This window comes from Sceloporus undulatus, chromosome 2 (genome assembly GCF_019175285.1).
Source record: "Sceloporus undulatus isolate JIND9_A2432 ecotype Alabama chromosome 2, SceUnd_v1.1, whole genome shotgun sequence".
Taxonomy (NCBI): Eukaryota; Metazoa; Chordata; class Lepidosauria; order Squamata; family Phrynosomatidae; genus Sceloporus; species Sceloporus undulatus.
In genome coordinates, this window is record NC_056523.1 from 229,172,101 (window position 1) to 229,197,903 (window position 25,803).

The 25,803-nt window shown below is 43.0% G+C and overlaps 1 protein-coding gene across 2 annotated transcripts; it reads left to right on the plus strand.

Moving 5' to 3' along the window:
- The first annotated feature begins 5,339 nt into the window (after positions 1 to 5,339).
- On the plus strand, positions 5,340 to 22,885 carry C2H19orf38 (chromosome 2 C19orf38 homolog). 2 transcript variants are annotated; one of them, XM_042449571.1, is made up of 8 exons: positions 5,340 to 5,431; positions 11,890 to 12,213; positions 14,669 to 14,722; positions 15,817 to 15,909; positions 17,391 to 17,415; positions 19,491 to 19,534; positions 21,000 to 21,037; positions 21,313 to 22,885. In XM_042449571.1, the coding sequence occupies exons 1-8, from the start codon at positions 5,341 to 5,343 to the stop codon at positions 21,436 to 21,438; spliced, it is 795 nt and encodes a 264-aa protein (XP_042305505.1). In that variant the 5' UTR covers position 5,340; the 3' UTR covers positions 21,439 to 22,885. The 2 variants fall into 2 exon arrangements, with proteins under 2 accessions (XP_042305505.1, XP_042305506.1); XM_042449572.1 differs by having other exon boundaries at positions 5,409 to 5,531.
- The last annotated feature ends 2,918 nt before the right edge of the window (positions 22,886 to 25,803 follow it).

Sequence of the window (25,803 nt, forward strand, 5' to 3'; positions counted from 1 at the left end):
CGCCCCAAACACAACAACAACAACAAGGAGGACCGCAAGCAAAGGAAGCCCGCCCGGCGACTTTGTTGGCCCAGCCTTCCTCCGGAGAGAGGACCCGCCCGCCCCTCCAGGACTCGGAGCGAAATGGCGGGCCGCCTCCCTCCAAGGCCTAGGCCTCCTCCTCCTCCTCCTCCTCCTCTTCCTGTCCCAAGACCTGGCAGGCAGGAGGGGAAGGGTCGGGATAACCATGAAGCCCTGGGAGAGAGGAACTTAGGGAGATGGGCATTTTAGCCTGTGGAAGAGAAGTTCAGGGGTGGTTTGATGACCCTGTTTAAGTATCTGAAGGGCTGGCATCCGAGCAGGGAGCAAGCTTGTTTCTAAGACGTACTAAACAAATGACCAGTGTCCATAGGTACACAAACCATACTTGCCCATAGAGAATTCAGGGGATTACTTGGCATTATCCCCATAGGCAAGGGTCCCCAGTGATGCCCCTATGGGCAAGGGTTCCCCAATGATTCTCTATGGGCAAGGGTTCCCCAGTGATCCCCTATGGGCAAGGGTTCCCCAGTGATCCCCATGGGCAAGGGTTTGCCCAATGATTCCCTACGGACAAGGGTACCCCAATGATTCCCTATGGGCAAGGGTTGCCCAATGATTCCCTAAGGACAAGGGTACCCCAATGATTCCCTACGGACAAGGGTACACCCAATGATTCCCTATGGGCCAAGGGTTCCCCAATGATCCTCACGGACAAGGGTACCCCAATATTCCCTATGGGCAAGGGTGCCCAATGATTCCCTACGGACAAGGGTCCCCAATGATTCCCCGACGGACAAGGGTACCCCAATGATTCCCTATGGGCAAGGTTTCCCCAAAGATTCCCTACGGACAAGGGTACCCCAATGATTCCCTATGGGCAAGGGTTTGCCCAATGTTCCCGAGGACAAGGGTTGCCCAATGATTCCCTATGGGCAAGGGTTTCCCCATGATGATTCCCTATGGGCAAGGGTTCCCCAATGATCCTCTATGGGCAAGGGTTCCCCAATGATTCCCTATGGCAAGGTTCCCCAATGATTCCCTATGGGCAAGGGTTCCCCAAGATTCCCTGTGGGCAAGGTTTCCCCATGATTCCCTATGGGCAAGGGTTCCCCAATGATTCTCTAATGGGCAGGGTTCCCCAATGATTCCTATGGGCAAGGGTTCCCCAATGATTCCCTATGGGCAAGGATCCCCCAATGATCCTCTATGGGCAAGGGTTCCCCAATGATTCCCTATGGGCACAAGGGTTCCCCAATGATTCCCTAGGGCAGGGTTCCCCATGATCCTATGGCAAGGGTCCATGATTCTCTATGGGCAAGGGTTCCCCAATGATCCCTATGGGCAGTTATTGCCCAATGATCCTCTATGGGCAAGGGTCCCCAATGATTCCCTATGGGCAAGGGTTCCCCAATGATTCCCTATGGGCAAGGGTTCCCCAATGATTCCCTAGGGCAAGGGTTCCCACCCCAATGATTCTCTATGGGAAAGTGTTCCCCCAATGATTCCCTATGGGCAATTATTCCCCAATGACCCCTATAGGCAAGGGTTCCCCAATGATTCCCTATGGGCAAGGGTTCCCCAATGATTCTCTATGGGCAAGGGTTCCCCAATGAGTCCCATGGGCATTAGTTATTGCCCAATGATCCCCTAGGGCAAGGGTCCCCTGTTCCCTATGGGCAAGGGTTCCCCAATGATTCCCTATGGCAAGAGATCCCCAAGATTCCCTAGGTGTAGTTATTCTCCAATGATCCCCTATGGGCACAGGGATCCCCAATGATTCCCTATGGCAGTTATTCCCGAAAGATTCCCTATGGGCAGGTATTCCCCAATGATCCCCTATGGGCAAGGGTGTCCCCAATGATTCCCTATGGGCAATTATTCCCCAATGAGTTCCCTATGGGCAAGTGTCCTCAATGATTCCCTATGGGCAATGTACCCCAAAGATCCCCTATGGGCAAGGGTTCCCCATGATTCCCTATGGGCAAGGGTTCCCCAATGTCCCTATGGGCAAGAGATCCCCATGATTCCCGATGGGTAGTATTCTCCAATGCCCCTATGGGGCAAGGGATCCCCAATGATTCCCTATGGGCAGTATTCCCGAAGATTCCCTATGGGCAGTATTCCCCAATGATCCCTCATGGGCAAGGTTCCCAATGTTCCCATGGGCACTTATTCCCCAATGATTCCCTATGGGCCAAGGGTTCCCCAATGAATTCCCTTATGGGCAAGGGTTCCCCAAATGATTCCCTATGGGCAAGGATTCCCCAATGACTCCCTTATGTGAAGGGTTCCAACGGATTCCCTATGGGGGCAAGGGTTCACAATGATCCCTATGGGCAAGGGTTCCCCAATGATTCCCTATGGGCAAGGGTTCCCCAATGATTCCCTATGGGCAAGGGTTCCCCAATGATTCCCTATGGCAAGGCCCCAAGATCCCTATGCCAACCATGATCCTCTATGGGAAAGGGTTCCCCAATCTTCCCTATGGGCCCACGGGTTCCCCAATGATTCCCTATGGGCAAGGGTCCCAAGGATTCGAGGGAAAGTGGTCCCAATGATTCCCTATGGGCAATGATTCCCCAATGATCCCTATAGGGCACTAGGAGTTCCCCAATGATTCCCTATTAGGGCAAGGGTTCCCCAATGATTCTCTATGGGCAATGGTTCCCCAATGATTCCTATGGGCAGTTATTGCCCAAGATCCCCTATGGGCAAGGGTTCCCACTGATTCCTATGGGCAAGGGTTCCCCAATGATTCCCTATGGGCAAGGATACCCACATGATTCCCTATGGGTAGTTATCTCCCAAGATCCCTCATGGGCAATGGGATCCCCAATGATTCCCTAGGGCAGTTATTCCCGGAAAGTTCCCATGGGAAGGTAGTCACCATGATCCCTATGGGCAAGGGTTCCCCAATGATTCCCTATGGGCACTATTCCCCAATGATTCCCTATGGGCAAGTGTTCCTCAATGATTCCCTATGGGCAATGGTACCCCAAAGATCCACCTGGGCAAGGGTTCCCAATGATTCCCTATGGGCAAGGGTTCCCACAATGATTTTCCCTATGGGCAAGAGATCCCCAATGATTCCCTATGGGTAGTTTTCTCCAATGATCCCCTGATGGGCAAGGGATCCCAATGATTCCCTATGGGCAGTTATTCCCGAAAGATTCCCTATGGGCAGGATTCCCCAATGATCCCCTATGGGCAAGGGTTCCCCAATGATTCCCTATGGGCACTTATCCCATGATTCCCATGGGCAAGGGTTCCCCAATGTTCCCTATGGCACAGGGTTCCCAATGATTCCCTAGGGCAAGGGTTCCCCAATGATTCCCTTGGGCACTTTCCCCAATGATTCCCTATGGGCAAGGGTTCCCCAATTGATCCTTCTGGGCAAGGGTTCCCCAATGATCTCCCTATGGGCAAGGGTCCCCAATGATTCCTCAGGGGATGTCCAGGACTAAGACCCAGACAATGGAGGAAGCTAGGGGGGGGGGAAGAGTCCACTTCAACACTAGAGAGAATTTCTTGACAGTAAGAGTTGTTCAACAGTAGAACCAAGCTGCCTGGACGAGTGGTGGAGTCTCCTTCTTTGGAGGAATTTAAGCAGAGGCTGGATGGCCATTTGTCACATGGAGTGCTTTAATTGTGAGGTTCCTGCATGGCACGGGAGTCCGGACTGGATGGCCATAGAGGTCTCCTTCCAACTCTATGATTCTGTGTCTTAGCATTTAACGCTCCAATCTAACGCTCACTTAGAAACCCTTCCACTCTACACTGGTACAGTGCCCATTTTCTACTTTACCATCCTGGTTCCATCCAGTGGCCTCACACTAGGTTTGGTGTCACCTGTGCAGTAACTCATTAGTGTCACCCCCTTCTGTTTTGACTTCCTCCCATCCATACTACGAAACAACAAATGTGATAATATTAATGAAGGGTGCTTTCATTTTTTTAAAGGGAATATTGGCAAGGTTGGGTTTTATTTTGTTTGTTTTTAAGTATAAAGAAATTCAACTAATCTGGCATCCGCCAGCAATTTCTTGTGTTTCATTTGAAACCTGGGGTTATTTTTTATCTGTTTCCAGAACTATTAATGTGTAGGTTTTACCATTAAACATAAAATTGAGTAAAACAGTCCGGTACTCAAATTTAAACCATGGAAAAGAAGACATCATGTGTATGCTTGTGGGGGAATAGCTATTGGGAAGGACTTGCAGGCGATGTTAAGATGTAAAAGGCAATTATACCATCTCTGGGGGTGCTTCTGTTGGTCGGAGAACCCACATCTTGAGTATCATTTGGCATAAACCAGTGATACCCTCAAGATGGAGCCAGAGGGGGTCGTGGGGTCGGACCCCCTCCATTCGAACAATGCTGGTGTGGCTGCTGCCACCGCCGCCACCCAAGCCCCATTATAATGGTGGTCTGGACCCCCCCTTCCCAAAATCCTGGCTACATCCCTGCAGCAAATTGCTATAAATAAGTAAGTCTACTGCCTTCTCTCCTTTTGACTTGACTTAATATGTAGATGAGATCAGTACTAAGAGAATTAATTTAAGCACCAGAGTGTGTGGAGTCTCCTTCCTTGGAGGTCTTCAGCAGAGGCTGGGATGGCCATCTGTAGGGATGCTTTGATTGTGATTTCCTGCCTGGCAGAGGGTTGGACTGGATGGCCCTTGCGGTCTCTTACAACTCTAGCATTCTATGATTCTAATGGTCCAAATGAAGCAGCCCACAGAAGTCCACCCACCCTTTGCAACCCTCTGTAACCAAGCCAGTCCAAGATTTCTCAAGGCTTCAGATCAAGAGCAAGATGAATGGGCACGATGAATAGACAGTCAGAGATAGATGGTATGTCAGTATGCTTCCTTTCCTCAGGTTAGCAAATGTTGATGGCATAGTGACTGTGTAGTAAAAATCCCTCCAACAAATTCTGCATTAGCTGAAACAATGCTCTCAGAAGAAAACTACAGTCAGCTCTCTGTATCCCGGATTTTTTTATCCATGGATTGAAGCATTCATTGTTTTGAAATATTTTTAAAAATATATAAAGAAAGCAAAAGCTTGATTTTGCCATTTTATATAGGGACAGCATTTTACTGTGCCTTGCATTTAATGGGACGGATTTTGTACCTTGTTCTGAAACACACCCCAAATTGTTGCCAAGGGCCCACTACATGTTCCGCGTGCAAGAGGAAATGGAAAAATTTCTGTTTCCCCTTTGTGGGACAATTGCAATTTCCTCCTTGCACCATGAAACCCCATATTAAGCAAGCACCTTCTCCTTTTTGTTGTTCAGACCCGTAAATATTTGTCATGAGAAGTTGGCTTTTCCCCACTGTGTCTGCTAAAGATGCAAGAGTGTTCTACAGTAACCCAAATCTGAAAATTCTCTTTCTTCTAGCTGGTATGTTTACTCTTCTGTTATTTATATCGCCTGCAAGAGACGTATCTGGACAAAATGAGAGAGATTTGGGTGAAGGAATGTTATTTACATAACGCCTATGGTGAGAATCCTGCTTTTTGTTAAGTTTAACTTTCTGAGTCAGTACAGGCTTCCATCTTCTGGATCATCGGCTGTGGTTCCAAGCAGATTTACTTCCACAAGAGGGGAGCGCGAAAGAGGAGGACGTGGAACGTTAGAAATCAATTGTCTGAACTACTGAATGCAACTTTAGATGTGACTGGATTAAGATTTATTACTGCAATAACAGTATTATTGTTCACAGTCCAAAAGATTATGCCAATATTATTACACGGACCCTTGGTATTTGTTGGAGTTTTGTTCCAGGATCCCTGTGGATAACAAAGGAATTTTAATGAGAAATTGCATCAGGTAAGAGCAGAGGTCACAAAACCTCAATTAGAAGCTGGTGTTTACATCCACAGTCAACAGATATAGTGATTGTAAGGTCCTGCTATTCCAGTGGTCATAGCTGCACCCGCATAGTGGCAAAGGATAATGCAGAACTATGAGAAGTTTCTCTCCCCATGGGTGTTTTATCTGACCTAAATCCTACATTTATTATTGCATAAAATTTGCACAGACAGATGCACATCTAATAAATAGCAAGGGCTTCAGAGTGATGATTCCTATTGAGGAAATTTGGCTGGTAGACCTGGACTGTGCATTTCTGAAGAACAACCCTTTCTGCGGGCAAGAGGACAACTCAGATTCATGCTGCTTGTTCCTATCCAGTGATGCTTCTTGCAATATTTTACAGTAATTGGACTCTTAAGAAATGATAATGGAAAATCATAGTTTTTTGTGGGTTTTTGGGCTACGTGGCCATGTTCTCAGCAGAGTTTCTTTCTGACGTTTCGCCAGCATCTGTGCCTGGCATCAAGATGCCAGCCACAGATGCTAGCGAAACATCAGAGAAGAAACTCTGCTTGAACATGGCCACGTTAGCCCAAAAAAAAAAAACCACAAAAAACTATGGATGCCGGCCATGGAACCCTTTGACTTTACAAGGAATATCATTTTGCATGAACAAGACCTTACTATGGTATTTTGAAATGTGTTATTAAACCCATCTTTGAGGAGGTAAGGTAGCAGTCTTAAGATTGTAGTTGTTTGCAGTCCTGCCAGATAGCTCCTGTTATTATGGGGGTTAAAATGCTTGTTGAGAATTGTTAGGGATGTACCCAGTACCTCTTTATTGGTGTCTTTTCTTGGCTGTGCAACGGTAGCCCAGAATGTGGTACTGCCCCCTGCCCCCCAGCCAGCGTGTCCTGGGGAGACAGTGTCCCGTGCCATCTTGACTACATGTCACAACGCCAAAAAGGATAGCTGTCACTCTTCTGGACTTCAAGCAGGCTGACGGGATGAAAACTGCCGCCGCCACCACTGCTTCTCGCACCTGGGCTCATGATCCAGCTACTATTGCACAGCTGGTAAGAGGGAAACCGTGCTGCTCTTTGGAATTCCATATCTGAATACAACTACTAACTGGGGAAACAAAATTAGGTAAACGTAGCATACATTTATGAAATTCTATGCTGAAAACATCATAATAAAAGCCAGTAGGATCACAAAGAAGGAGGAGTGAAGAGAGGAGAAGGAAACATCACAGCCTTAAGGTACATGGACGGACACCATAACATTGGCCGAAGACATCACAGACTTGAGTCAGTTAATAAGTAAGGTTAATAATAGTAAAATTATAAAAATGCAAAGCAGGTTTACTGCTGAACATAAGAAAATAAAAATATGACCACAGAAGAAATACATAATAAATTCAATCTAGCATGAAGAAATTGAAATAGTTAAGGTGGACTGGGAGGCCCTGTGTCTTTTCAACCTATGATTCATGAAAAATAACAAATAAAAATAAAAGAAAGGTCTGGTTTTTGTCGGGGGATGCTTTAAGTAAGAGTTCCTGCATGGCAGGGGGGAGTTGGACTGAATGGCCCTTGTGGTCTCTCTCCAACTCTATGATTCTATGATTCTTTAGAACTCCCCAACACTGATTAACAACAGCCATATTATCCTATCTTGTTCATTTATCATCCCTGCCAGAACCCATTGCTGGTTTATACAGTCTTCTCTAATTTTCCAAGACGAAACAATGGCTACCAAATACCGTATCAGTTAAAACTGAAGTACATGTAAATTCTGAAGCTGCAAGGAGAACAACAGGTTGCCAACTACAGCAATAGTTCCTCATAGATTTGAAAAAACTCTTTATGACTTCAGTTTTTTCCTGTTTGCTGTTTGTATTGCTGTTTAATAATAATAATAATAATAATAATAAAATTTATTTATTCCCGCTCTACAAAATGCAGTCGAGGTGGCTTGCAAGATTAAAATACAGTCCGAACCCACAACCCACCCACCCCTTAAAATACAATTAAAACCATGTAGAATTTAAAACATAAACCATATTAAAAACAATACAATAACTGGTGAAGTCAGAGGTCAGCATTTAGATTTCTTTCTGATAGCCAGAGAACTATTCAGGAAAGGCCCCGGAAGAGATCCCTCTGGATAGCTTTTTTAAAGCAATTCACCCTTGGAGCCTAGTGAGTCTCCTTCCTTGGAAGTCTTTAAACAGAGGCTGGATGGCCATCTGTCGGGGATGTTTTGATTGAGATTTCCTGCATGGCAGAAGGTTGGACTAGATGGCCCTTGCGGTCTCTTCCAACTCTGTGGATTCTATGATTGATTTATATGTAGGTGGTATATGATGGATCTCGTCCGGCAGGCCTTCCATAATCTGGACGCACGTATGAGAAGGTCCTCTGGGAGGTCGCGACAGCCTTGTTTGCCAGCTGTAACAAATTTTTTCCCTAAGGATCTAAGTGTGCGCGGGAGATTATATGAAGGAAGCAGCATCCTGAGATAGTTTCGACCGAAGCCATTTATATTTACAGCAATACGTTTATATTTCTGCTGAGACACAGTGAAGCCAAATAATAGGATGTGACCATTTTACATAAAAACAAGCGTGTTAATTTCCAGGGTTTGAAAGAATCTAAATCAGCAAAAATAAAATGGGTATGACTGTGCAAAAAGTAGGTGAAACCAATGAAAACTACACCTCAAAGAAAAATTAGTCGGAACAACTGTTTGTATGTTATATCCAGTTATATCCAGAAAGCTGGATAGTACCATCTACTTGAAAATGGCCAGTGATTCAAAAGATGAGAAACTTCCAAAACAAGTAAGTATATCTAAGAAAAAGAAACAACTGGAACAACGAGACTCAGCTTCAACTCCAGTAGTAATGAGCAGTAGGTTTTATCTTCTGAGTGTAAGTCCAGGCCTCCCATACATTGATCATTACTAATACTGTCATTTTGAAATTTTGATCCTGTCCTCTGAGAGGTATTAGCTGTTCCTCCTAAGCTGGTGTTCATCTACAATTTGGATAAGTATGCCCCTAATTTTGTATCCAAGTCATTGATAAAGATGTTGAATAGCACTAGGCGCCAGGATGCGAACCCTGTGGCACCCCACTGGTCCCTTCTCTCCAGGATGAAGAAGAGGCCATTATTGAATACCCTTGTGTTCTAGCCGATCAACCAGTTACAAATCAATGTAACAGTTACACTTGTCTAGCTCGACATTTTGACAAGCTGGTTTGCAAATAGATTGCGGCTGACAAATGGATGAGGAGAATGGCAGGAGGATAGATGTAGATGTGGCTGAAATGGCACGACAATGCACAGGAAGATAGACGTAAATGTGGTGAAATGGATTGCATGTCAATCCATCTGTGTGTCATCAGTGATGTAAGTGACAGCCACCCAGCTGGGAACTATATTTTAAAATATGATAGAAGATTTGATTCATTGGTTTTGCTACAACTTGCCTCCACTGAGCTGCCACTCAGCTCCAATTGCCTGGCTTGTGTGCTCAAGTAATTGCAAGTAGTTGCAAAATCAGTGAATCAACTCTTCTATCAATTAAAAACAAATCATGCACCCATAGGTCATTACCACAAGGCTGTACTCTGGTTGTGGTCTGGGTGTGTTGTTAATCTCAACAAAATGGAGGAGGGATGGCAAATACCCCTTGCCATAGTCCTCCACATTCAACATACATGTGTTAGTATAAAACAACCTAATCTCACTGAGTTAGAATCATTTTAAATTAAATTAATAAAGGCAGGATCATTTCTTTCATGCATAAAATCCAGTGTAGAAGCTGCCAGCTTTACTTGGAGGTACATCCTTTGGATCTGAAGGAAACCCATTTTGGAGGAGTGCAGAAATGATCCATTTTCCCTTATTCGCCATGCTCCCTAAAGACCACCACCCTGAATCTAATCCACTCTCTTCTCTATGTAACAGTTGCCTTCTCTTGTTGCATCTGCACTGGGGAAATGATCCAGATTGACTCCACTTAACTGTCCTGGCTCACGTGCTTGGGAACTGTAGTGTCGGAGACATTGAGCCTTCTCTGCCACGAAACCTGGTGCCTCAGCAAATTAATAAATTTTTTATTATTATTAGTATTATATATTTATTATTTGCCAGTGCCTTGTTCTCCTTTGCGTACTCTGCCTCCAGTCTTGAGGAGAGGCAGGAAATAAATTGTTTCTTATCTATTACAAGAAAAATAATCAGAATAACATAATAATATAATATTTCTTTCCTGCCTCTCCTCAAGACTGGAGGCCGGGTGTCTTGTTCTCCTTTGGGACCCTGCCGCCGAACCTTGAGGAGAGGCAGGAAAGAATTTTATTATTAGATTATTTAATTATATTATGATTATTAAAAAGCAATAAATATAATAATAATAATAATAATAATAATAATAGAGTCAGCAATGTGGTACAGTACCTAAGAAAGCCAATGCAATTCTAAGCTGCATCATTAGGAATATAAAGTGTAGAGAGGCAAGGAAGTAATAGTACTACTGTATTCTGCTTTGGGCAGACCTCACCTGGAACTCTGTGTCCAGTTCTGGGCACCACAGTTTAAAAAGGATGTTGAGAAGCTGGAGCGTGTCTAGAGCAGGGCGACCAAAATAGTGAAGGGTCCAAAAACCATGAATCCCTATGAAGAGAGACTTAAGGAGCTGGGTATGATTAGCCTGGGGAAGAGAAGGTTAAAAGGTGATATGATAGCTCTGTTTAAGTCTTTGAAGGGGTGTCATATAGAGGATGGAGCAAGCTTGTTTTCTCCTGCTTCAAAGAATAGGACACAGAGCAGTGGATTCGAGCTACATGAAAAGATTTTCCACCTAAACATTGGGAACCTCTTGACAGTAAGAGCTGTTAAACAGTGGAATATGCTTCCTCAGAGCGTGGTGGAGTCTCCTTCATTGGAGGTTTTTAAACAGAGGCTGGATGGCCATCTGTTGGGGGTCCTTTGATTGTGATTTCCTGCATGGCAGAGGGTTGCACTGGATGATCTTTGTAGTCTCTTTCAACTCTAGATTTCTATTATTCTAATGCAGGACACCATTAAGAATGTATGAAGAGGAGGCAGGGGAAAAAACACCATCCTCTTTTTGGTTTTGCTGGGTGTAATGAGTGGTGAGCTGGGGGCTCTCCTTTTTAACTTTCTGGCTTCAGTCATTTTTGCAACATTAAAAAAACAGTCTTAATTTATGTGTTTCACCTTTTTTTATACCGTAGTAAAAACTTAATGCAATAGCAGTTAAACATTTTAGTGCAAATTTAAATAATTATTGCAATAATAACATTACACTGCCATTCTGGTCTTTCTTATTTGTACCAGTTGATGAGTTTTACTCTGCTAATTTCCCCCCCCTCCTCTCACTCACAAACGTTTTTAATTGTCTTCGATACAATTATGTATTTTAAAAATGCCTAAAATGTATAAAAACTAACTCAAGAAGAGGTTAAAAGGGAATGCTTAGGTGAATTGTCACTTCTCCAGCTTCATGACTTGACCAGCGTAAAGGCAATGGAGTAGGATATACACGGAGAATACATTTTCCAAGTGTTGAAAGTTAGGGTATATCCACACTGCAGAGAGTTAGGGTATATCCACCACTAACTGCCATGACTCTATCCTGCAGAATTCTGGGATTTGTAGTTTGGTGTGACACTAGAGCTCTCTGAGGGGTTAGGTTGAATACCTTGCCAAACTACTAATCCCACGATTACACAGGATAGAGCCATGACAGTTAAAGTGGTATCAAATTGCTTTATTTCTGCAGTTTCGGCAGAAGCTCAAATGTGCTTTCTTTGAAAATTTGCCTACAAGCTTTATTGCTGGTCAAGAACTTTATGTTGTTTGAGAATGTGCAAACCCAGAGTTGATCCCTGCAAAAGACGTACCTGTAGCAATTGTTAGCATCACTCCCAATTAAACAAATGAATGTTACAACCTGGTATAGCGACATTAATTTCTTTACACCTCCCTCCTTGTGTTGTGCTTTTTCAGGCTCTTTGGGGGCTTCCAGCCTATTTCCTTATCCACTTATTTTCCTCAACGTATTGTCTGATGGTCTCAGAGAAGGAGACTCCATTAAGATAGCATGCCATGCCCCCATGGCCTACGTGGATGCCTGGTTTTATTTGTACAAGGTGGGCCAAGCTCAGCCATTTCAGATTTTGCCTGCTGCAGAGACCCGGCATCGTGTTGACTTCCATCTGAAGAACATCACTACCAGAGATGGGGGCCAGTATAGGTGCCAATATGGCCAGTACAATGGAAGTCAGTTGCAGCTGTCTGAACTCAGCTTCATCCTGGAGGTTACAGTGGAGGGTAAGTATTTCCCAAGTTCATGATCAGGAGAACAGGCAACAATGGCCTGTTACCGACTGCCAAAATAAAGCTGCTTCGGGTCTCTTTGGAGGTATGCTATTTAAATGATGCATTGGTCCTAAGAGTCCGGAAGTTGCGCCAAAGCCACACTCCATTCCTAAGCACCGGAGTGCAGCTTTTGGTGCAGCTTCCGGATTCTTAGGGTGCATGCATCATTTAAATAGCATACCTCCAAAGAGACCCGAAGCAGCTTTATTTTTGCAGTCTGTAACAGGCCTAAGTTTAGAAATGATCATGATTCATCATACTACGTTGCTTGTGGATGGCACAAAAGAAGAGTCATGCAGAAGTATGGCCAGATGATGATTCAATCCCTGAATTTTATCTGGCCCCCTCTGTGGCCTTGCTAACTTTTAATGGGGGAACAGTAAAATGTATCAACACAGTCTCTCACACATAAGAAAAGGTCCCTCCCTGATTATGGCAATCCATTTATGGCTCACCACAGGATTGCTCATTTGGTGCCTGCTTCATTGTCTTTTTGGAAACAAGCAAAGCTTTCTTATTTTTATTGTTGTGTATTTTTCCAGGATTTTAGCCAATGGAGGAAAACATTTTTCCCTTGCTCCTATTTTACCCTGAGTCCTGGGTTTATGTGCTGTCCTTCCTTTTCAATGTGTGTGCGCGTTGTGCGCCTTCAAGTCATTTCCGACTTATGGAACCAAAAGGTGAGTTTTCTTGGCAAGATTTGTTCAGAGGAGGTTTGCCATTGCCTTTTCCTGAGGCTGAGAGCGTATGACTTGTCCCCAGTGGGTTTCATGGCCAAACTGGGAATTGAATCCTAGTCTCCAGAGTGATAGTTCAGTACTCAAAACACTACACCACATTAGCTCAGTCCTTCCTCATTAGTGAACAGGAATAACAAAGTGAGAGTTTCTGTTTAGAACAAGCAGCAATCCTGCATTTCATCTAGATCCTGGACAACTGTGGGTGGCTCTAATCAAACTCAGGCTGCATCTGCACTGCAGAAATAATGCAGTTTGACACCACTTTAGCTGCCATGGTTCAAGGATTTGTAATTCTGGGATTTGTAGTTCTGTGAGATATTTAGCCTTCTCTGTTTCATGGCCGAGCAGGAATTGAACCCTTGTCTCCAAAGTCATTGTCCAACACTCAAACTCCTATGCCATGCCGGCTCTCTAAATATACCCTGAAATACAAGAACATTGTGAGCACTTGTGCATGGCAACTGTCTTATGCTGATAGTTTAGACAATGTTCTAATAGATAGGACATTAGCACATGAAGGTAAGAAATGGGAGAGAAATGAAATGCTCCTGTGTGAAAATCTCCATACAATTGTTTAACCATGGTACAACTTAGATACCGGCAGCAGCAACAATAAATATCTGAAGTCAGAATTGCATTTTATCAGCTGAGCCAGTGTGGTGTAGTGTTTTGAGTCCTGGGACTCAACATAGTATAATGAATCATGATCAGTTCTGGAGTGCTAGGAGACCAAGGCTCAGTTTACAGCTCAGCCATGAAGCCTACTGGGTGACCTTGGGCAAGTCACACTTTCTCAGCCTCGGGATGGCCATGGCAAACTTCCTCTGAACAAACTTTACCAAGAAAACCCCATGATATTCAGAACAAAGCTAAACAAATTTTGCCAAGAAAACCCAATGCTTTAGGGTCTCCATAAGTCAAAATTTATTTGAAGGCACACACCATACACGCATGCATGCAAGAATGAGTGTTTCCCCACGATACAACATGAATATGTTAGTACATTGTGAAAAAAGGAGATCAATGGGTAGGTGGCTCCTCTGGATTGGCACATTTATCGCCACCGAGTCCCTGAGTCTGTTTGCCACTCTTTCCATCCCTTTCCTTGGGAATGAAGAAACAGGAGCCTGGATTAGTTAGGAACTGCTGTGTGCACCAAAAGAAAGTGCCCCTCTGTCAGCAAATCCCTCATTATACTAACACAGTTGGCCCTCTATAGCCACTGATTCAAGTATCCATGGCTTGAAAACATTCAAATGATGTATATATTCCAAAAAGCAAAACTTGATTTTGCCATTTTAATAAGGGTCACAATTTTACTATCAGTATTATTATTATTATTATTATTATTATTATTATTCACACATTAAAATCTAAACAATACTACAATGCAATACTTCATTCTAACAAAAATTAAAAAACACAATAAACTCAAATTCACAGAATGCCATAGCATTGAGCCAGGGCAGTTAAAGTGGTGTCAAACTGGATTATTTCTGCATTGTGGATGGGGGCTCTGTGACTGCAATAGTCCTGACCTGGTAACGCTGAGCTTCCTCTTTGAAAGGTGTCATCTTTAGTGTACCCACTTTTTCTTTTTCGTTTGTCCATTCTTCTAATCTAAAGAATAAAAAATTGCCCAGTTATCATCTCTCCTTTTGTTTCAGGGTCCAGCTTGAGCACCTCTGCTCCAACAGAACCTCCAAGCTCTGACTCAGAAGGTGAGCAGTGATGGCCCTCAACTCAAAATCTGTTTTGGGGGGGGGGGGGGGGGGATCAGAGGGCATTCGGGGATTCTGGGGAATTAAACCTTCTTGTTGGGTAATTAAAAGCCTTTCCATTTATGGGGAAGTATAAAGGAAAGGAAGGCCTGTTACAGACAGCCAAAATAAAGCTGCTTCAAGTCACTTTGGAGGTATGGTATTTCAATGATGCATGAGTCCTAACAGTCTGGAAGCTTCACCAAAGCTGCACTCCAGTCCTTAGGACTGGAGCGTGGCTTTAGTGCGGCCTTTGGACTCTTAGGACGCATGTATCATTGAAATACCATACCTCCAAAGTGACTCAAAGCAGCTTTATTTTGGCTGTCTGTAACAGGCTGAAATGACAGATTTGCTCCTCTAGCAAGAAGCTCCTCTACTGTTTATCTTTTTCTTATTTTAAATTGCAATTACAGCCACTCTGCAATGCTGGCAGCCTTCCTCCATGAAAACATACACACACCTCTGCAACCTCCCTCAGACATTGAACACTACAGGGAAACAAGGCAGAAGTCCTTCTCTCTCAGCCTCCAAGGGCCATTAGACTGCCACCAAGGCTGCCTCCGCACTACAGAAATAATCCAGTTTGAATTGACAGCACTTTATTTGCCATGCTTCAGTGCTATGGAATTCTAACCATGGTAGTTTGTTGTGGCGCCAGAGTTTGGCTGGGTATGTTTATCCGAGAGAAAAGAAGTTTAAGAGGTGACATGATATCCCCGTTTAAATATTTGAAAGGATGTCATATTGAGGATGGAGCAAGCTTGTTTTCTGCTTCTCCAGAGAACAGGACCCCAAATAATGGATGCAAACTACAGGAAAAGAGATTCCATCTAAGCCTCAAGAAGAACCTGTTGACAATAGTGGAAGATGCTCCCTCAGAGGGTGCTAGAGTCTCCTTCTTTGGAAGTCTTTAAATAGAGGCTGGATGGCCATCTGTTAGGGGTTTTTTTGATTGTGATTTCTGACATGACAGAATGGGATCGGACTGAATGACCCTTGAGGTCTTTTCCAACTCTATGATTCTATAGCTGACCTCTTGCCTCTATTTCCAGGTTCAGCCGGGGTTCTTCCCATCGCTTTGAGTGTGACTGGAGTACTGCTGTTGGTTTTGATCCTAGTGGTTGCTGTGATTGCAGTTGGACGATGTACGTGGAAAGAAGAAACTGGGTTTCTATCAATCAGCCTGTTTAAGAGCACAGAGCAATACAGATGATGTTTAGGATGGAAACCCCTTAGGGCTCATTTCACCGTATGGCTTCCCTTGGAGTAATGATAGGCATTTCACACTACGCAGTTATAGTGCTGTGATTCCACTTTAACTTCCATGGCATCAAACTTCAAACCCCAAGATTCCAGGGAATGATACCATGGCAGCTAAAGAGAATATATTATTGTAATTGTTTCATATACCAAAGCCTTATTTTAAGAACATTTGACTTACATCTTCCAGTGTCTGTGGCTTGATAGCGCTTATGCTGGCTTACCAGGCAATGGGATAAATTGGAGACACTAGAGTCATAAAGCCTTGGAAAGATGTGCAGTTGTACAAGATTAGGGACTTTTATGATGATCAGAAGAATGTTTAAAGTAGTAGTAGTAGTTGTTGTTTCAATAAAACTGTGTTAGACAAGCAATATTAATTAGGCTCAGCTAGAGAGCCAGTGTGGTGTAATGGTTTGAGCATTGAAATATGATTCAAATACCCTGTTGGGCATGGAAACCCACTGGGTGACCTTGTGCAAATCACATTCTCTCAACCCTATGATAAATCTTGAAGAAGAAAAAAAAAAACCCACCATGACAGCGGTCTTAGAGTGGGCATAAGTCAGAGATCACTTGAAGGCACACACAACAACAACAACAACAACAACAGCAACATGTAGTGTAGTACAGTGTGGTATAATCATCTATGATGACTCTGGAGACCAGGACCTAAATGCCTGCTTGGTCTTGGATGACCAAGACACTCTCTTAACTGTAGAGCAAGGCAATGGCAACCCTCCTCTGAACAAATCTGGCCACGAAATCTTCATGACAGGATTGTCATAGGGTTGCCATAAGTTGAAAACAAACTGAAAGCACACAACAACAGCATTAGATTTCACTAGGGAAGGGAATAATTTGTTTTTAATTGTCTAAAGAAGTGATTCCTAAACTTTAGTCTTCCAGGTGTTTTGGATCCCTGAAGCCCCAGCCAATGTGGCCAACAGCCTGGAGGTCTGGGATCTGAAGTCCAAAACATCTGCAAGACAAATGTCTGGGAACCACCGATCTAAAATATATAATATTTTGAGCCACTTGCTTTTCTCTGTTATATTATGATGATGATGAGGATGAGGATGATGATGCCACATATAAGCAATGGTGGGGGAAATTTTCCTCTGCCTTTAGGGCCAAAATGTAAAGAGGTCACTATTTCTCTTTTTGCCCTCCTTCAATAGTCCTTTTTAAAAGGACGCCTATTCTTTTCCAATTTCTAGGTCAGTAAGGGAATACGCTTGCCTGCTGTCAACACATAAAACTGTAGTCCTTCACTGGACAAGCCAGAATTTGGCTTTCATTGTGCCTAGTGAAGCTTTTCCTATTATGCCAACCCTCCTCAGTTATGTTTGTTTGTTTTTGACAGTGAAAGAAAGAAGACAGAAAAAAAGGTGAGAGCTTTCAATGTGTAGGACATTTTTCACATGGAGTAGTCAAGGTGAAACATTGATGAGTCTCCTTCAAGGATCAAGTGGAAGGACTAGCTGGTTGGAACAGAGCAGGAGTGTGCAACCTTTGACTCTTTCTATATTTTGGACCTCAACTTCCAGAAAATTCAGTCTGTGGACACTGTAGTCCCAGACGTCTGGTGGAAATAAAATATTTGTAGGGAGCATATCTGCATTGTACACATAATCGAGTTTGACACCACTTTAACTGCCATGCTCAAGGCTATGGTATTCTGGGAATTATAGGCCCTCTCCAGATGGTCCCTTTGCAGCGTGTCCACGACATGTTAGGGTTGCCTCAGGGCGGTATGTGCACATGCCCTGCAACCCTAGCACGTTGTGCACACACACGGTGTGCGTAACCGTTATGTTGCAGCTGCGCAGCTTCCATACGGAGCTGTGCAGCTGCGACATATATGCGCCGTCTGTGGCGCTTTGCGGCGCAGCAAAAAGGAGCCACTTTTTGAGCTCCTTTTCTGCTGCACAGCTGCGCCGCACAATTTGTATGCTGCGATGCAGCTGTGCAGCAGAGAGAGGCGCCGAGGAGGTGCCTCTTCTGGGCTGTCTGTACCCCACCATAGTTTGTTCTGGCACCAGGGATATCTAATAGAGGGGTTGTTCAGACTTTTTTTTAGTGTGACTATCTGAATAATGTTACTCATGCATTCTGGTTTTGTTCACACTATTTTTTTTTTAAATTGAAACGTCATTTCTGCACATCTCTGTGAGTTCTGTTGCTCACAACTGTCAGCACTGTGAATAAAGATGGAGTCAATGATATGGATATATTTAAAATATGTTCAAGGCATGCAGAGTTTTACCCTGATTTATCCCCTGTCCATTCCCATCATTTAGTCATACAACCAACAGTATGAATCTTTTAGGAAAACACAGAAAAAACCCCAAGATTGATTATATCCTGGATTAAGTGGGATTTTTGATAGCCTTCTCAAAAACGTGCTTGGGTGCATTCAGAATGCTTGTGAACAACAAAAGATTCAACCTACCGGGATTATTTTCACTATCTGAAGAACCCCAGAGAAGGCAAAATGTCTCATAAAACTACAATTTCCAGAATTCCATAGCAGTGAGCCATGGCTGTTAAAGTGGTGTCAAACTGCATTATTTCTGCAGTATGGATGCAGCCAGAGAGTATTTTTCCCCTTGGCTGAAAGATGTGCTTTCAAGAACATTTCCTTGAAGAACATTTTTTCCACAGCAAAGGGATACTAAAGATACGAGGGAATTGCTCCCTATCCTCTTATGCAAATATTATCCTGCTCTGGGGAAGCATAAGATTTACTCTTCACCCCTCTCCAAGCTTGGCAAGTATGAGTTTGTCTTTCGCTAAAAGCTATAAGCCATCACAATTCAATATAATTATGGTAAAATAATTCAGGATACCTGAAGGACCGCCTCTCCCCATACAATCCGTCCCGCACCCTCAGAACATCTGGGCAGCAACTACTTAGGGTGCCAGGGGCTAGGTTGACCTCCACTACGAGGAGGTCATTTTCCATCGCCGCCCCGGCCCTTTGGAACACGCTGCCCATTGAGCTCCGTTCGGCCACCTCCCTGGCCCAATTTAGAAAGGATCTTAAAACCTTTCTATTTCAGGATGCATTCCCCGATTAGAGTCCAGTGGGCCTCCCTTCCTCTTTTGTGGCAAAGAGGACAGGCTAACGGGGCTTTTATTCTGATTGTGTATTGTTTTAACCTTGTTGTTTATGATGTTTATGATGTATATGATGTGTTTTATTGTTTTGGTATGCTGTAAACCGCCCTGATCTTCGGAAGGGCGGTATAAAAATAAAGTATTATTATTATTATTATTATTATTATTATTATTATAAAATACAAACAAATAAACTACAATAACAGTAATAAATTTAAGATAGAACACAGGTAACAAGCAAGATAATATACTCAGCAATCCTCAGCCAGGTTTTCAGAGCAGGCAAGTATTGTGGGATTGTGAAACAGTCTCATTAATTAGTTATATGTTTTTGTTTTGATAGGGTGCTAGATTCTTGCTGGACAGAAACAAACTACCCTTCAACAGGTATGTAAAATGCAAATGCCAAAAGCCCACTTATTTCTCTCCCCACTCCATCCCAGTTACCCAGAGCTAGCACTGGGCGATAAGTTGCCAGAGATGCCACATCACTACTTAATTTGAGACTGGTGCAGCTGTACACTTGATCCTAAGATGGCTTTGCAAGTTTCTCTTCATTCTTACTTGATGGGAATTAGATCTTTCAAGAAGACAGCCTATTACTTAAGTCTGAAATTCTAGGGAAGAAATGCAAATGAATTGAGACGCTCTGGAAAAACAAAACAAAAGCAGACTGACTGGGGGTAGGGAAGGAAGGGACTCTGACATTTGGTAGCCTGATGGCTGGGGAAAGAAAGCGTGCCTCAGTAAGGCGCATTTTCTGTGGCATGATGAACATAAGAAAAAACTTTACATAGAGACAGCTTCTACGGTAATTAATCGAAAGTGCTCACTTAGCAATATTTGACTTAAAGAACATAAAAATGTAACTGGAATGGGTCCAGGATTGTCCAAGCCTCTGAAGAAGTGAGACCCTGAATTGGCCCTCTTGACCTCAGCCCAAAAACTGAAAGCATTCTCTACTATTCATCCTGCAGGGTCTGCTAATAATGAGACTTTCTGAATGAATCTTTCTGTAGAGCCAATGTACACAACAAAGCCCACAAACAGATTGCTCAGAAAATAGGAGACATAACCCTCACACTTCCACTGGATCATCCAGTATTCCTCTAGATATTCATGAATACTTCAACACAAACTGTGTCCTTACATTCTATTCCTGAAAAGAGAGAGTGGAAAGATTTACAGTTCTATCCCACCCTTCTTATTGTTTCTCTGGAACTAAACCTTCTAGGGCAGTGATGGAGAACCTTTTACAGACTGAGTGCCCAAACTGCAACCCGGACCCCACTTGTTATGTTTGATCATAACTTGTTGGTTTCCAGCAGGGTTAAAAAAACTAGCTGTAAAGAATGCTGGAAATTTGAATCCAGTGCTTTGGATAGAAGACTTCAAATTGTTGGGCATATGCATCAGTGCCTTAATTTGGAGACCAGAGGATTCTTAGTTGTTCATTCTTAGCTTTCTCTCCCATGTCCACAGACCTTCTACCTTTTTTGCCAGCTGAGTTACCAGATGTATAATAATAAGATGTGAATGCTAGGTTTGTGTGTTTGTGTGTAGAGACTGGGGACACTAAAAGAAGCAAATCAGTATTTAAATTGTTGTATTTTCTATTAATCTTTTCCTATTGAAAGAATTCAGAACCATTATTGCCAGCAGTCATTGCAAGAGCACTTGAATATGTGCTGCCTTCAGTGCTAATCTTACTTCTGCAATTTGTGGCATCATTACTTCCTTGACAACTATTCCTAGGAAAATAAATAGTGGCACAGTATACATCTGTTTTAGATGTCAAGGTATTTCTGTAACTCTTCTCTTAGTCATCTTATTCATTCTGCTTCTTTCACAGAGACGTCTTTTGATAACTGCATGTTCACCGTTTCTGTGGTAAGTTGACAAGGAAAGATCCAGGGGTAAGAAAACAGTTCCTTTCAGCAGTGATGATGGAGGGCCTAGGAGCTGGTAACTCCACTAATGGGAATCATTCAGAGGCATCTAAGAAAGTGTTGTGGAGCAGGGAAATATTATGGTGGTCCATATGATGCAAGTGGGGGAAAGTTTCCTTGTAAATTGGCTTGACATGGTGCGCATCCTCATGCTTTACCTCCCTCACCAATATTTTTTAATCTCCATTTTTATCCATCCTGACTTTTTCATCGTAGAAGAACTCAGGACAAGAAGCTGTAGAGAACCATGGTACCTTTAGCTCCACGGCTATGGGAACAAGATTTTCATCTGTCAGATCAGTAGGAAAAACAAACTTCTCTACATTCAGAGTTTTAGAATGACCTCCTGTTCTCTTACATCCTTGACCGCCATGTCATTTCTCTCAGAGCACCAACAGCAACGAAGTTCATTGGTTTGGACAAGAGGATCAATGTTCGTCATCATCATGGGGCATATTGCCTTCATGTCTTGAGGTGCTCCTGAGAGTACTCCTCACCACACTCTCTGGATTTGGATCACCTGAGGAAAAAGAGAAGCTCCTGTTGGTTCTATCCGTTTCTATAATGTTTTCCCCCATCCTTCGTTGGAATTAATAAGAATGACTATAGCTCCAAATATTCTTCATTTCTGGAATGATGTCAACAAAAGAAGGCAGGAGGATCTGAACAGGACACTGATAATTGAATGTCTGTAATTAACACCATTGTCCATGTATTTATATGACCCAGGAGACCAAAAAGAAAATTATTATTGCTATCTTTGCTGCAGACATAAAATAATTGGGATCATGCCCTGTTTGACACTTTCTTTAAATGCTTCCAACCTAATATTTTGATCTGCCTTCTCCAGCAGCCGGATGTTCTGAATAATTTAAATGCATGGAAGAATTCTGTGGTGCCTTAAAAACTAAGAATATGCTAGTTGTGTTCTTAAAGCCCACCTTTTCAGAACATGTACACATGGATATCCTTAGTTGACAGGTATACATTCATACCTTACTTGCTGTTCACCGCTATGATCTTTGGAATAGCGGTATATAAATAAAACAAATTATTATTATTATTATTATTATTATTCAGAGGAAAAAGCTGGTAAGAAATGAAATCAAAGGCAATACAATGCCAAAAGAATTCAAAATACATTAAACTGCCAGTCTAGAACATGTCAGCAAGATTGGTTCTTTTAAAGCAAACTTGAAGTGAATGTGTACTACATAATTATAGCATTTTCATTCCACTATAATTGTTGTGGCTACATCCTATGGGATCCTGGGATTTGTAATTAATAAACAATACATATATACTTTATTATATATACTAATTTTACAGGAATTAAATGAATGGTAAGATAGCATTATAGGACATGGCTGCTACTATGGTTGAATCATGCTTGTGACATATCCTGGGTGTCATGTAGAAGATGTACCATACCTGTTACTCTTGTTCCCACTGTTATAGCATTTCCTAAGTAAATTTGCAAAATCTTAGTTTTTAAAATATATTGATTATTTATGCTGTAATTGGCAAAGGAAATAAGAGAGAATGAGCCCTGGCCAAGACACAGTATCTAACAAATGCAAATCTTCCAGAATACTTCTGTGACGTCTGGATAGCAACTGGCTCTAAAGGTACTTCCTGAAAAGAGACAGAAAACTGCAGCCATATTTATTTTATAGGTTTTCCCTGCAATGGGTTAAGCAAGACAAGCAAGACTGTTGCTGTCATCTCTGTGTGTATCTGTTTGCACATACAAAAATTGGTCCATATCCTATCTTCAACAGGCAGCAACATAGGCAGTCCTCTTATGCATACAATGTTGAACATACAGTAGGGCCTTGGTATCTGCTGAGGTTTGGTTCCAAGACTCACCATGGATACCAAAATCTGTGGATGCTCAAGTCCCGTTATATATAATGACATAGTAAAATGGTGTCCCTTATATAAAATGGCAAAATCAAGGTTTGCTTTTTGGAATTTATATATTTTTAAAATATTTTAAAGTTGTGGATACTTGAATCCATGGATTTTCAAAAAAATCTGGTGGTTTACTGTAATTTTTTTGGACCTATGAATTTGTAAAACTAAGGCCCAGTCCAGATGGGCCTCGCACGTGATGGGGGTGTCAAAATGGCGGTGTCCTGTACAGACGCCACGTGGCACTTGCGTAACTGTGGCATAGAAAGAACCCGCTTTTTATGGGTTCTTTTTCCATCGGTGGGAAGCCTTGCTGTTTGGCGGGTGAGGTTTCCCTCTGGCGGAAAACCAAGCGCCAGCAGGTTGCCCTTTTTGGGCGGTCTCTACCTCGCCTAAGTTTATCTGCCTCTGACATCCTTTGACATTTTCTGTAAAAAAGACTGATTTAATATTGTCCTTTAGTTTATTTTAATTTCTTTGATTATTCTCCTTTCATTTATGGTTAAACAATTTACATGCAGTGCGTAGGCACACATGGCAATGTAGTAAATATTCATTAGTAATCATATCAGAGTTTGGAAAAGTTAACTTTTTGGACAATAACCAGTGCCCATGCAAGGTGGGGGATTATAGGAGTTGTAGTCCAAGCAAAATTACACTTCCAAAGATGGTATCATTCACACATGCACTGGAAAATTATTTCAGACATTGTTTTGTGTTCCTGGTATCTAGATGAGGCATTTTAGCATACAGCTGGCTTATTTCATGGAATTTTATGGGGAATGTATTCCTCTTCTGTGCTGTGGAATGTGAAAAATAGTGTCGCACAAGCAGAGTAATCAGTATTCACACACAAAAGGTAAGCAACAACCAGTCCCATACCACCACCATCCACACACAGGGTTGTGGTAGCCCAGCAGTTGAGACGCCGATCACAAGATGGGCAGATCAGCAGTTTGAGCCTGAAGCACCGCATGACAGAGTCCCAGCTTCTGCTAACCTAGCTGTTCCAAAACATGTGAAAATGCAAGTAGATAAATAGGTACCACTTCGGTGGGAAGGTAACAATGTTCTAGGCAGTCCTGCTGGCCACATGATCTCAGAGTTGTCTTTGACAGCACTGTCTCTTTGGCTTAGTAATGGAGATGAACACTGCTCCCTACAGTTGGACACAACTTGACAGACTTGTCAAAGGGAAAACCTTTACCTTTAATGCCTTATCTACATGGTTCAGAATACTGGGATAGCCTGGTGTATCCTGGCCTCACTGTTGCCCCAACCTGACCCATTTACTTAGCACTCTATTCTTGCTCCACCGTGGCTATCTACATGGGCTGAGCTGCCCTGCACATCTGCCCCTGCCTCAAGTCACTCACAGATCAGAATGAGATGGCCAGCAACGGTTGCATGCTGTGTGCCTTGTTCTGATCTCAGAACATGCAACTTGATGCAGCACTAAAAACCCTGGGTGGCTTGGTGGGACGTCCAGGCAGGCAGATGTCATGGTGTGAGGATGGAGAGCAACAAGTACTTTTTCTAGCATAGTGGTTTGAGTGTTGGACTACAACTCTGGAGACCAGGGTTTGCTCCTGCTTGGTCATGAAACCCACTGGATGACCTTAGGCAAGTCACATGTTCTCAGCCTCAGGGGACAGCAATGGAAACCTCCTCTGAACAAATCTTGCCAAGAAAACCCCATGATAGGTTTACCTTAAGGTTGCCATAAGTCGGAAATGACTTGAAGGCACACAACACACACACACAACCTTGTTATGCCCTGGTTCTGGTACAAGACATGCCAGACGTGGTCTGGACTGCCCACACCAGAACCAGGGTTTGGACTGTGCATTGTCTGAACAGGACAATGCCAGAGTGTGCAGAGGGGAAACTGGTGTTTTGACCTGTATAGACAAGGCTAATGTCAGATTGTTTTCAGCGCACTCTGGAGAGAAAAGGCCAAACTCAACAAGTTCTAAGGACTCTTTGAAAGTTGCACAGGAAATAAGATTTCCTAAACATCCTTGAACATTTTGTACAATTTAGCCTCATTTTTTGCACTTCCAGCCAATGGTGGGTCTCCTGGACAAATGGGCCTCAGCAGTTTGAGAAAGACTTTTTTGGACTGTAACTTCCAGAAATCACCCAGACAGCATGGTCAGTGGCCATGGTGGCTAAGAGATTTTGGAAGTTGTCATTTTCTCTCTCTCTCTAAGCTTTAGTCTCCATTCCCTCCAATTATTGTTGGGTCATTCTTCCTTGCTTGTTCTCTCCTCTTCTTTCCCCCTCTCTTCCTGTAGATGTAAATGCCAGGTGTATCGTCTCCTCAGGTGCCAAAAAACTGTCTGATCTATGGAACAGTCTGTATATATTCTGACAGAGTGTTAGTATCTTTTCATTTGCCAAATAGGGTCTTTTTTGCATGATTGCTATTTTTATCAGGGGATTACCAGTTTTATTTGTACTTTGATTGCTGTTGGATATATTATAGATTAATTCTATAACAATAATTGTTTTTATAACAACAACCTGCTTTTCCAAGACTGCTTTTACTTGGGAGGGCAGATCAGTAATAGCAGCAAAATGGTGCATACCTCTGCCTACTCAACTGTAGAGGTGTGTGAGCCTCCAAGTGGGAAAGTGGTGCTGGTGAATGGCATCAAATGGACTCTTAGCAATGACTACATGTGCATACAGCAACCACCTACCATTCAAGAACATAAACATTCCCTAAATATGATAACAGGGCAATTGTCCAACACTGGTATTCTCAAGCCTCTGACAAAGTCTTCCATA

Excerpts from the sequence above, each read along its gene's own strand:
- C2H19orf38 (XM_042449571.1), top strand. The coding sequence starts at position 5,341 with ATGAGAAGTTGGCTTTTCCCCACTGTGTCTGCTAAAGATGCAAGAGTG. Across the intron at positions 19,535-20,999 it reads AACAAACTACCCTTCAACAG|AGACGTCTTTTGATAACTGC; the intron begins GTATGTAAAATG and ends CTTCTTTCACAG. Across the intron at positions 21,038-21,312 it reads GCATGTTCACCGTTTCTGTG|AAGAACTCAGGACAAGAAGC; the intron begins GTAAGTTGACAA and ends TTTTCATCGTAG.